Source organism: Lithobates pipiens, unplaced genomic scaffold (genome assembly GCF_037356315.1).
Source record: "Lithobates pipiens isolate NorthernLeopardFrog02 unplaced genomic scaffold, aLitPip1_a1.2 Scaffold_16, whole genome shotgun sequence".
Lineage (NCBI taxonomy): Eukaryota > Metazoa > Chordata > Amphibia > Anura > Ranidae > Lithobates > Lithobates pipiens.
The window spans coordinates 188,500,164-188,512,582 of record NW_027507748.1 but is presented as its reverse complement, the minus strand read 5'-3'; the positions used below and the strand labels follow the sequence as shown (position 1 = coordinate 188,512,582).

Here is a 12,419-nt window from a genome sequence, read left to right as displayed (position 1 = left end):
TTACTAAAGAATAATATAAAATTAATGGCGCACATCTGGAGGAGCTGGCCACTCCTGTTTCTGCCGAAATACACTTGCACTTGTTACTTTTTGTTGTGCTCTTTGAATCCATATGTTGACAATTACACTCAGCAAAGTAAGGCTGAATGATTTTCAATCAACCGAGTCCAATGGAATTTAATGCAAAGCAGATGGGGCATTTCTGCATGCAAATTGCAGAATTATTGCACATCATAATTAAGGATGGAGTTTAAATTGAACAAATTCAATCTGACATCGTTCATGATTCTCATCACATGGAGTTAGATTGGAAGACTGAATGCCTACGTGCAACATATGTAATGTTTACTAAAATAACAGATGTTTACCTTGAAACTCATGGCTTTGTCATTTTATGCTTAAAACGTAAAAATGATAATGGATTATTACTGTGGTTCTGGAAGAATTCACCAATTTTATATTCATATAAGAATAGATATATGCAATTTTCAACTTAATGTACACCTTTAAAAAGTAAAAAAATCAGTCCATCCCCACATGCCAGGGTGCTACGGGTAACCTTAAACTCTGAACTGTCCTTTCAGGCCCACATACAATCCCTGTCCAAATCATGCCCTTTAGCCTCCGCAACATTTCCAGAATATGCCCCTTTTTAACTAATGACACCACCAAGCTTCTAATTCACTCCCTGGTCATCTCTTGCCTTGACTACTGCAACTCCCTCCTCATTGGATTGCCTTTACATAGACTATCCCCCCTTCAGTCCATAATGAATGCCACTGCCAGAATCATCCACCTTACCAGCCATTCAGTGTCCTCCACCCCTCTCTGCCAATCCCTCCATTGGCTTCCACTCACCCAACAAATAAAATTCAAAGTACTACAATAATTTACAAAGCCATCCATAACTCTGCCCCTAGTTACATCACTAAGCTAGTCCCAAAATACCAACAAAGCCGCTCTCTTCGGTCATCCCAAGACCTCCTGCTCTCTAGCTCCCTTGTCATCTCCTCCCAAGCTTGCGTCCAGGATTTCTCCAGAGCTTCTCCCATCCTTTGCAACTCCCCACCCCAATCTGTCAGACTGTCCCCTAATCTATCCATCTTTAGACAATCCCTAAAAAAAACCTGCTTTTCAAAGAAGCCTATCCTGCTTCTAACTAACACTGTTTTACTTCCTCCATCAGCTCATCCTCCCACAGCTATTACCTTTTGTATCAACTGACCCTTTCTTTTTAGATTATAAGCTCTAACAAGCAGGGCCCTCTGGTTCCTCTTGTACCAAATTGTAATGTAACTGTAATGTCTCATGTTGTAAAGCGCTGCGCTAACTGTTGGTGCTATATAAAACCCATATAATAATAATAATAATATAATAATAATACTCACCTAAGTGAATGCAGCTTCAGTCCAATGCTGCAGCTGTCCCCCTCCACCTCTACATTGAGAACTGAGCTTTTAAAGACCACTGATCGCTCAGTTTTCGGTCTTCAGTGAACAGAGGGCTGGTGACTATCAGTCACTGGCTCTCTGCTCTGTGCCTCCAGCACTCACTGGATTGCTGGGCTGGGAGGGGTCAGGAGCAGCCGGCTCAGGCTCTCAGTGGTGCAATGAGAGGCTGAGCCAGCTGGCAGTCAAGCATCTGGGTGGATCCTGACATTAACGTCGGGATCTCTCCAGAGTCTGGACCACCTGAGTGACATCAGCGAACAGTGGACTTTAGCCCGCTGTCAGCTGAATACGGGTCACAGAAGTGCAGAACTAAGTGCCTTTCTGTGACCCAGAGGAGAAGTACAGCCAAAAGAGCTTTGACCATGCTTCTCCTTTAACCGTAAAATACAAATATTGCAGTAGTCATTATTATTAATAATAAAGGAAACTTGTACTGAAGTATGTAAGCTACTATAGCAGATTTTTTCTGAAAATGCTAGTTGTTTGTCTGTCACATTGATCCAATGGCTGTAATACTTTTTAACTTGCTGGTCCATGTCAAGCATGCAGCAAGTGACTTCAGAAACACCTAAACTGTAAACTTGTTTTGGGTAAATGAGTGAGAAAGTATTAAAGCCACAGATTCAGCATTAATACCAGGCTGCTAGCATTTATAGAAGGAACTATCAGTAATGACAGCCTATGCTTATGCTAATATGCCACATAAATCAGTAAAGGAAATTCACATCAAACTTTCATTTTGCAGGTAAATTGGCATTTAAACAATGTTGCAGGTTTGATTCAGGTACATTAGTGAAGAATTAGCAGTCCATCCCAAAGCAATGACATGCTTATTGCAGCATACTTAGTTGCATAATACTGGGTTTTACATATGCATGCTTCCTGTAGTGCACTGGTCTGAACCAGTCCTTACTCTAAATCCCCATACACACATCAGATTTCTGCTGATATTTTCCTTCAGATTTACCAAAACCATATAATATGAGGTCAAACCTTAGAAGTTTCAATTCGTATGCAATCAGACAGGCCCTTGCACTACATGGTTTTGGTAAATCCGAAGAAAATGTATTAGTTTTAATTAGGGCTTGTTCACACCATAAATGCAAGCATGTTTCCATACGGAGCATTTAGGGCATTAATTCATTGGGCTACCAAATGGGCAGAAACAAAAAGTAGTACTGCGGTACCATGTGTTTTGATGACTGTAAAAGCACGCACATTTCCCAGGTGCGTGGGATGGGGGGGCATTAAGAATTTATGCCACCTGCATGCATCTGCAGCCCTTTCTGAAACTGTTCACTTGGAAAAGTGTAAAGGAGAATGTTCACTTTGCATATTCAAACATGTTCAAGGGAAGTAAAAAAAAAAAAAAACTGCATACAAATGATTATATAATTGATTTGGCAACAGCTTCACCCATTTGTCTTGTTTAGTGAAGATTTTTTACTCTTTTTGTAAAGCCAGTACAATATGTTGGCAAAGTCATGCAAGAACATTCTCATATTTTTCATAAAATTCATAAAAATGAATAGCACCCCAATGCACTAAGGCATGTGTGCTGAACCTGTGGCCCTGCAGCTGTTGCAAAACTAAAAGGTTCAGCGCCCATGTACTAAGACAAGGCAGTTCCTAGGCACGTTTTGACAAAAATGGTTTGTTTTTCAGAACATTTTGGAGAATTGACATGAGCTGTCGGAATGCAATGCTTGTTGTCATGCAAAAACAGTGCCTTAATGCACCTTAACACGTACTGGAAAGAATAATGTTATCAAGTAGTCTTTTATAACATATTTATTAAAAAAACAAAAAGAGTAACTCCACTTTTGTTAAGAAAAGAACATCTGCCCCTGCGTGATCAATGTACATTGCAGGGACTTTAACAAACTTTGTTTTAGATTCCTACCTTTTGTTATTCTGAATAAATAACTGTTTGTGGTCTGTGTCCAAGTGCAAATTGACTGCAAATCGGAGGGACTTTTTCATTAGTGACCAACTGCTGCACTTGCAGGATTCTAATGAGGAAAGGGGCAGAATCAAATCCCACCAATCCCATCCCATATCTCACCAAAATTGAAATGTTTTGTTGCAGAGGATGCGAGGATGCCCAAAATCTGACTTGTATCTTAGTGCAGATTTATGGGAAAATCAGTGAGCCAATCACACAAGCAGGAAATTACACTTCTGGGAGTTGTTCTGTACACCATTTGTATATAGAACACTTTCAGGTTGCCTAATTGCATTATATTTTTTCAAAAAAATGACACCACTGCAGATTGAAAAAGAATGGTACTATATTACACTATGGTTTGTATATGCTATATATTTTTTTCTATTTGTAATCATTTTTTCCCATGAAAGTGGTGTTACCCTTTAAAGGCCAAGTCCAACCAAAAACAATATTTTACTTTTGGATGGATGCTGGAATGTTGAAACACATGCCAGCTTTATGTATTTGTGTTTCCCTAGCCTTCCCTGTGTTTCATTGTGAACAAGTTTCTTCTGCACCTCCATTGTTATGTACATAGTGTCACGCTTCTGCCACTGATATCTATTAAAATTGTATATTTTGTTATATGTTTTCTTAATTGTGAAATCTTCTTTCTACTATTTGCTTCCAGCAAAAAAATCCTTTTTTTCTGCAGGAAACATTACACTTAAATTCAGCCTCATACTAAGTAATTGTATGTTGATATTGCTAGCATAAAACATTGTTGCACATTTAAAAATCATCAAATGAAAAATTATGAGAAGGACTTTTGTGCAATGGGAAATGTCTTTGTTTGATGATCTGCTTTGATGTCTTTTATTTATAATGAGTTAAAATGAAGGAAAAAAACTATTAAACAAATTGATATCAGGCACGTAGCCTCCAAGGGAGACCTTTCTGTCTTTGTGTTTGACATAGGCATGTCCAAGTGCGTGGAGGTTACAAGTTTAATTTTATGCTGTGTTACAGGTGTTCCTTTGAAGCCAAGGAAGGAACTAAGCTTCAGTGAACTCCAACATGGAAATCTTGAAATTAAATGGTCTTCAAAATTCAACATTTCTGTGGAGCCAGTGATCTATGTGGTGCAGAAAAGATGGAATTATGGGATACATCCAAGTGAGGATGATGCCACACCATGGCTAACTGTTGCGCAGGTTAGTCTGAGTTTTCTAAAGAGCATGTGTTATTTATGAACATGTCCAAATATGTTGGGGATCTGATAAACACTTATAACAATAAACGTATTATAATTGATTGCTGATATTCCATTATCTAATATTAGTGCTACGTAAAGGAAGGAGCATTAGATATCTGTATACTTGTTCTGGGTTAGGGACTTCAAGTGACCCAAATGGTTTGATTTACTAAAGGCAAATAGGCTGTTTACTTTGGAAGGAAAGTTTGACTTTGCAAGGAAATTTGCCTCAGTGCTTCGTGAATGTGGTGAAATTTCACTTTGCAAAGATTTCAAATCACAGGCAGGTGATAATATAAAACAGCATTTTTGCCCGCACATAATTGCATGATGGAAGTCAGCAGAGCTTCCCCTCATTCACTAAGCTCTGGGGAAAACGTCCTTGCAAAGTACCTATTTGTGTGTATTTGTTCCTATTATAAATAATTGAAACACGTGGCGCTAAACCAAGTGACTGTTACTCCACTAAATATTATACTACAAAGTGAATCAAATATAGATCAAAAAAAATTGTATACATATATAAAAAAGTAAAAAATAAAAAAATTATTAATAGTAAATAAACATTAAATAAAAATAAATAACCCAGTGAATAAGTGATAGTTCACACTATACATTTAAACACTCCCCAGGGAGTATTGCAGAGCATATGCAGTGTTCAATGTTGCAAAAGTCCGTGAGTCTCCAAAACATATTTCACTTTAACAAGCACTATTGATCAGTGTTTTTTTTTCTCTCAAACCGCCTTTCTTTCACCACACTGCTGTGAAATGTGATTCCTCTCCCCTTATGTGAATTAACTCACCGACTAAATCAGCCTCACACTCAACGTGTTTGGCAGAAAAGCGCTTTCCAAACCCCTTTTGCAGGGATTTGGATGACAGGCATACAATCCTTCACTTCAGCGGGAGAAAAGCTGACCCAATTGACACTTTCATAGACAGTGTTCTCATGAAATAGAAAAAAGAAAAATGCTCCCATAGCATGATACCGTAAAAAAAAACTTTTAATCACACATAAGAAGCTCCTCTTAAGTTACACTCACATTTAAAAACTTGTAACCACGCCAAATAAGTCAAGCCACAGCACACTTTAACACAGCTGATTGCCAAAGCATTGGTGATTTTTAGCGGACCCAGGGTATGCGAGATTCACTCTTTAAATCTTTCACCGCTCCTTGGCCTCGCCAGCACCTTGGTGAAGATAGACATGAACCATCCGATGGTTCCTCTCACTCTCAGTTACCTAGTAGCCACGCCTCGACATGTTTCGTCATTCACTTGACTTAATCATGGGGTTCTTTTGCTGGAAGCACAGTGGTAAATACACAGGTGAAAGGGCATTAGTGAGTGTATTATTGATTTGCAAAGTGCCCTTAGTAAATCAACCTTAAAGGAGTTGAAAACCCTCCAGGTTATTCACCTTAATGCATTCTATGCATTAAGGTGAAAAACCTTCTGTGCGGCAGCTGCCCCCCAGAGCCCCCCCCCCTTTTCTTACCTGGACCCAATTGTTCCAGCAATGGGGACAAGCACAACAGCTTCAGCCTCTGTCTCTGCTCCTCATTGGATAGATTGATAGCAGCAGGAGCCATTGGCTCCAGCTGCTGTCAATCAAATCCAGTGACACGGGGCCGAGTCCTGCTGTCTGTGTCAATGGACGCAGTTTTGAGACTTGGGAGCAAGCCCGCACGAGTTTCCCCATGGAAAGTGGCTCTCCGTGGGGGCGCTTGATGAAGAGGAGGAGCCAGGAGCGCCACTGGAGAACCCCAGAAAAGGAGAATCAGGGTCGTTCTGTGCAAAACCCTTGCACAGTGCAGGTAAGTGGGACATGTTTGTTATTTAAAAAAAAAACAAAAAGAACAGAACCGTTACAATTTACTTTAAAGGATTGTAATATTGAAAGCCCTTCTGTTTGGAATACATTGTTCTTGGGGAAGCAGAAGTTAAGTAAACAGTATTTATTCTTAGCACATATAGGTGTCAAATGTATTATTTATATTATTTAAGCTTATCTTAAGACTGAGCCAAAACAGATGTAAGGGTAGCCATACATGGATCAAAATTCAGCTGCTTCAGCAGGAACCGGACAAATTTAGATTCATGTATGGGAGGGCTGGTTGCATATATGTCCATCTACTGCAACTATCATGTCATGCTAGCAGCATAAGGATTAAAAATAGTGAGTGTTAAAGTATATGTGGAGCTTACCTTGTAAACAATCCAGTTGGGGGGGGGGGGGGGGGAACAACAGGACACTGATCTCTTCCCAATGACTGTCTGTCTAAACATTTGAGGACAGACATAATGTTGGGATGGATGTGCTCTCATAGCTAGATGCCTAGCATGCTCAGCTTGAAATAGGAAAGCAGGGTGATTGGCTGGATCACCAGAAGGAAGCAATACAATGAGTACAGGATAATTTTTGCCACAAGTACATGGTATAGCAGGCATATATCAGGAATATGAAGTGTTGAGGTAACATATTCTTTAATTGAGAGAGTGAAGTTCTGCTTTTAATCTCACTCTCTAGTGAAGACAAAATAGGGGTTAATTTAGCGATTTGTTTAATTTATTTAATATGTGAAAGTGTACATCTGGCTCAATACTTTACCAGAACCATTTTAAATCCAGAGTAGAGAATTGCTTTTACATCACAGATATTTTAAAATGGTGCCAAGGTAAACCTAGAAAGGGGAGTAAAATGTTGTGGTTGATGGCTAGTCTATGAAGTGGGAGTTTTTGGCCTTCTGTCAATACTAACTTTGTGTGGCCTTGCAAAAAAAGTCTCCAGTGATCTTTTTTACAATAAATTGGATGGTAAGTATGAACTTAAGTATTTTAACTGCTGCTTATGACAGGTCACAAGAAGCTAAAGCTAAACTGGACCTACAAAGGCCCCAATTATTAAAGTGTGATGTGAGCTGGGGTGAACTCGTATTCACTTCAACCATCCCATTTTGGGAAGAAGATATTGTACATAAATTCTCCTCAACATTAACGGGCATTTGAAGTGCACACAACACATCCAGATTATCAAAAGAACATATAATTTCTGTCTGTATGCTATCCTGAAAAGTGTATTTAATTGCCCAAAGGTTCTCTTTTTTCCTTTTTTGTTTTGCTTTTATTCTCCTTCAGCTTTGTTTCTCATTAATCCGTCTACTCTTTATTACCTTCTCATGTCTTCATTACCCTTTTCTTCTATATTCAGGTTATTCTTAGTTTCCTTTTTAATTAGCTTTTACAATGATCTCTTTCTGAACAGAAATTTATAAAATCTTGAGTTCATTAAGCATATTGTAAATATGAATTAAACAGAAATAATATCAAGAATATCTGCTATTCTTTTAATTTGTCATTATACAGTAGATTACGTGTAATATGAAATGTATGACACATATTACTTGGAATACCAGTGTTGAACATGATTTCCCTTGCAGATTTATTGATCCCTGGCTGTACTACCACTTAAAAATCTTTCACATTTTTGGCTGGCCAACAGCACTGTGTTTAATACTTTTTTGCATGTATTTTTGAAACGATCATCCCCAGAATTACCTCTCTATTACAACTAATTGATAAACACCAGGCCTAACCATAGTAGTCTATCCCTATCTTTCCTAGGTACTTCTACATACAAACATGGCCATATATCTGACAGCGATTACAAAGCACCGTGCCATAGCTAGTATTGCTCCTTATACACTGAATTGTGAAATGAATGGCGAATAGAGGATTGTGTGTGGCTTTAGTCATTTAAAGTTAAAATTTCAAATTCCTGATATAACCAACAGTAATTTGTACTGAATAAGCAAGTTTGCAAGAGACCTCCATTGTCTCAAAATCAACATCATTAAATTATATGCATATAACAACTTTCAAAAAGTGAGAACTTGCTTAGGGCTTGGCATGTCTCAAATGGGATGTCGCTCTGGTTTTAGAGATTGCTTGCAACACAGCAACACTGTGTTGTGGGATGAGGAAGGTAGCCTGCATGTTTTTCCTGTATGGGGAAGATCATGTTTTTAATAGGAAGCTTCAATGGTGGGTCATGGTGGTCAACAAAATGTATGGCGTTGCAGTATAGAGTTGATGTTAACTATCTGTAGTGTTACTTTGCCTGGTAAAGGCATGTCACGGGTCTGTTTAATGCTTACCTACTGTGTAGCCTTTTGTCCTCAGCTGGGCAGGTACTTATTTAGCACTGTTTCATCTGTCCCGATAAATGAATCTACTCATGTGGAGCAATTCATATCAATTAGTATTGATAGAACTCATTACTAATGAACAAAACCTACAGAGCTTAATACATAAGCCCTTTTAAACTTGTTTTTTTGCAACAGGTCAGTTGGAACCATGGTGGATTAATGTTAGCAGAGATCTCTGTCAACTCTATGCTGTTTTATTTATCTCATTGCCATTCCATGTGTCAGCTGCTCAATAAGCATGTGCCATTTATTCTTATATAGCATAGGTACTATACTTTGTGATTAAAGCTGTTAAACACCCCTCTGAAAAGGGTTAACGTTAGTTAACATGTGCTGAGTAGAGAAGATTAAAGAGCGCAAATGGAGAATTGTAAGGACTTTTCAGTGCTGGAACTGAAATGACCTGGTTTGGTTTCTAATCTACTTGCTTATATTTAATCAAACAGATACATTAAACTAATGGAGTCCTTGCTCAGTCTTTCTTATAAATCCATTGATTCCTAGCCCCATCCTAGATGGCCAAATAAAACACATTTGCAGGAGTAATGCTTGGATGGCGAGACTGAAATAATAAATGGAAGCCATTCCAATAATACTGCTTAGTTTTTATACATAGTAAATGATCAATTATGTGGTAAGGAAAACAATTTAAATGTATATAGAGCTACACAAAAGAGTATTTGAGCCTGTTACACGGGTTATAAATATACATGACCCTATGCAGTTTTTTTTTACAACAATGTTAAATGGAAAGTTATGTTTTATTGATGTTGGACAAAGCAAACTGCAGCTGTTTTAATAATACACCAGTGCTGAACCTTATAGAAATGTGGTACAGCACTGAGCAAGGTTCTTTGCAAATATATAGAAAATCTGCATAATCATTTGACCATGACTAAAGGCTCACTTAGGACAACTTGTCAGGTTTTTGACTGTTGTGAAGTGTAGTCAGACCAGTCGCATGTGGTTTTCAGTTGGTTTCTACAGGTTACTGCAGTTTGTTAGACGTCATTTGGATTAAATGGACTTCTTATGACAAAATATTTGCAAGCAATATGTCAGAAGTGAGGGGTTTCTTGTCAGAACTGAACTGTGAGGGATTTAATGACATCAACAATGAACATTAACAAGCTTTGGAAGTACTTGCTATTCCTCCTAGAGGCGTTTCCAACATGTGGGTGCATTTTTGTGACTGATGAGTGATTGTTGCTTTTTCCTCATAAAAAAGGAAACAGATCCTTCAGTGCACATGTCTATGCTTATCATCACCTTTCAAGGCACACAATTGTGGCTGGTCTAGGTCAGTGTTTCTCAACCTTTTTTCAGCAAAGGCACCCTTTAAAATTATAGATAATCTCAAGGCACCCTTTAAAATTATCGATAGTGTCACGGCACCCTTTAAAATTATAGAAAATCTCAAGGCACCCTTTAAAATTGTGGACAGTTTTGAGGCACCCCATTCTAAAATGTAAAAAACTATTCTAATAGATTACATAATGCAACAACATCCACTCATAGGACACCCAATGTTAGAGGTGATTTATTCTCCCAAAGCAAATACATTTTTGCACACTGGTACTGACTAGTATTCCAAAAGTTTCTCTTCTCCTTCAATTTTTATCCATCAGTCAGCCAATGTCACCCCAGTGCGGAGGAAGAGGGGCACAGGAGGGTCAAACAAGGCTGTTGTGGAGGCAACATGCATCCTCCTTATTAACTGATGATGTCATTGGTTGTTAGAATGCCAGTGTCTAGAAAGTCATAATGGTGCATAATGAAAACCCGTGGCTTTGTGTAACTAAAAGGCAATCTTGGCTCATATAAAATTTTTAATCAATTTTTAAGCATTTTGCCAAGGCACCCCTGAAGAAACCTCAAGGCACCCTGGTTGAAAAACACTGCTCTAGGTTGTTGTCTGTGAGAGATTAATACAACTATGACCACCCTTATATACCTATTATTATTATTATTATTATACAAAACTGTGCACAGCTTTACACATAGGGGCTATGTAATCACAGCGAGACTTGCATAAATACATTAAATACTATTATTAGGATTCCAACTGAAAAATATGAATAATAAAACGAAACACAGAGCGTAGTTTTATTGTTGATAATAGTTAAGTGATGATAAAACCAGGCAATACAATTAGCAGAGTAGTGCATCAAAGTTATCTGTCTTTCCAAAAGGATTAGAACCAGGATAAATTTATTATATAGATAAATATTGAAGGGTAGGTGATTCTTGATGGCATGCACAAAGGTATTCTATATGAAGGCTGGAGCACAAGAGAAGTCCTGAAGGCAAGAGTCAGAAATATTGATTAGTGATGAAGAAAGACAGTTATGACAGGAGAAAAGGTTCTGGATGGGTGTATGTATGGCAAACTGAAGCAAGGTCTGACAAAGAGGAGCAGTCTGTGTAGTATGTAGTCTGTAGTATTTGTTATTCTTGTTGAGCTGCAGTATTCATGACATTCATAAAATAGCCTTTAACCTCCTTGGCGGTATTTCCGAATCTGGCTCGGGTTGAGATTTCAGTTCCAAAAGCGGTAACCCCGAGCCAGACTCGGGATCGCATGGCAGGATCCATGTAGAAGTTACTTACCTTGTCCCCTAGATCCTGCAGTCTCCCCGCTGTGATCTGCGAGCCGCCGTGTCTTGCTCGATCCGTCACAGTGCTGGGCTCTGTTCCCTGCGAGCGTTGCGACGCACAGGGACGGAGTTCGGCACCAAATTCAAAAAGTAAAAAACACAGTATAGATACAGTACACTGTAATCTTACAGATTACAGTACTTTATAAAATAATTACACACAACCTTTGTCCCTAGTGGTTTGTCCAGTGTTCTGCTTGCACTTTTATATTATAAATACTATTCTTTCTGCCGGGAAACTGGAGATTGTCCATAACAACCAAAAGATGTCAGTTTACGTCAAAAGTGCTTTTAGACCAGCTAGAAAACAGCGATAATAAATTAGAATCACTTGCAGAATTGAACAATAGTGATTTGTGGGAAGATCCGTCATCAAACACTGAAAAGTAATAATTCTGCAACTGAGCAAAATTCAGTGTTTTTGATTTGATTACATTATTGAATATTTTTTATTATTATTTGTTATAATTATTTATAGTTATTTATTATATTATAATTTATGATTTTGTTTTTCAAACATGAGTTATTTCTAAGAAATACAGGCCTATAGTATAAAACGCCAAATTTCCATGCAAAATAATAGTACCGCTTTCAGCACCTAAAATCTGAATTAATCATACCGCCAGGGAGGTTAATGAATAAAAAAAACAGGGTGTTTTAGTAGAGAAGAAGGGATACGACTGAGCATGTACCAATACTTTAGTGGTAACAGTCATAATCAAATAGTTATGTCAGCTTGGATGGATGATTGTCTTTTTAATAATTTCAGTATTTTATATCTCTTTGGATTTTTTCTTGTTTATTCTAAAAGAGATTTAGCAGAAATCCTGTCTTTTTTTAAATGTCTGTTTGTACTTTTAGGTGCCTTTAAACGTCTATAAATAAAGGTTTATTTTTTATTCTATGCAGCTTTAGTGAT

General features: G+C 38.0%; 1 protein-coding gene across 1 annotated transcript in view; it reads left to right on the top strand.

Annotated features, from left to right (window-relative positions):
• The window catches only part of ANOS1 (anosmin 1), a 229,844-nt gene that overhangs the window by 155,642 nt on the left and 61,783 nt on the right, over positions 1-12,419 (top strand). Inside the window, exon 5 of the mRNA XM_077480835.1 lies at positions 4,408-4,592. Coding sequence (XP_077336961.1) covers positions 4,408-4,592 — 185 coding nt within the window. The remainder of the gene's footprint in view (positions 1-4,407; positions 4,593-12,419) is intronic.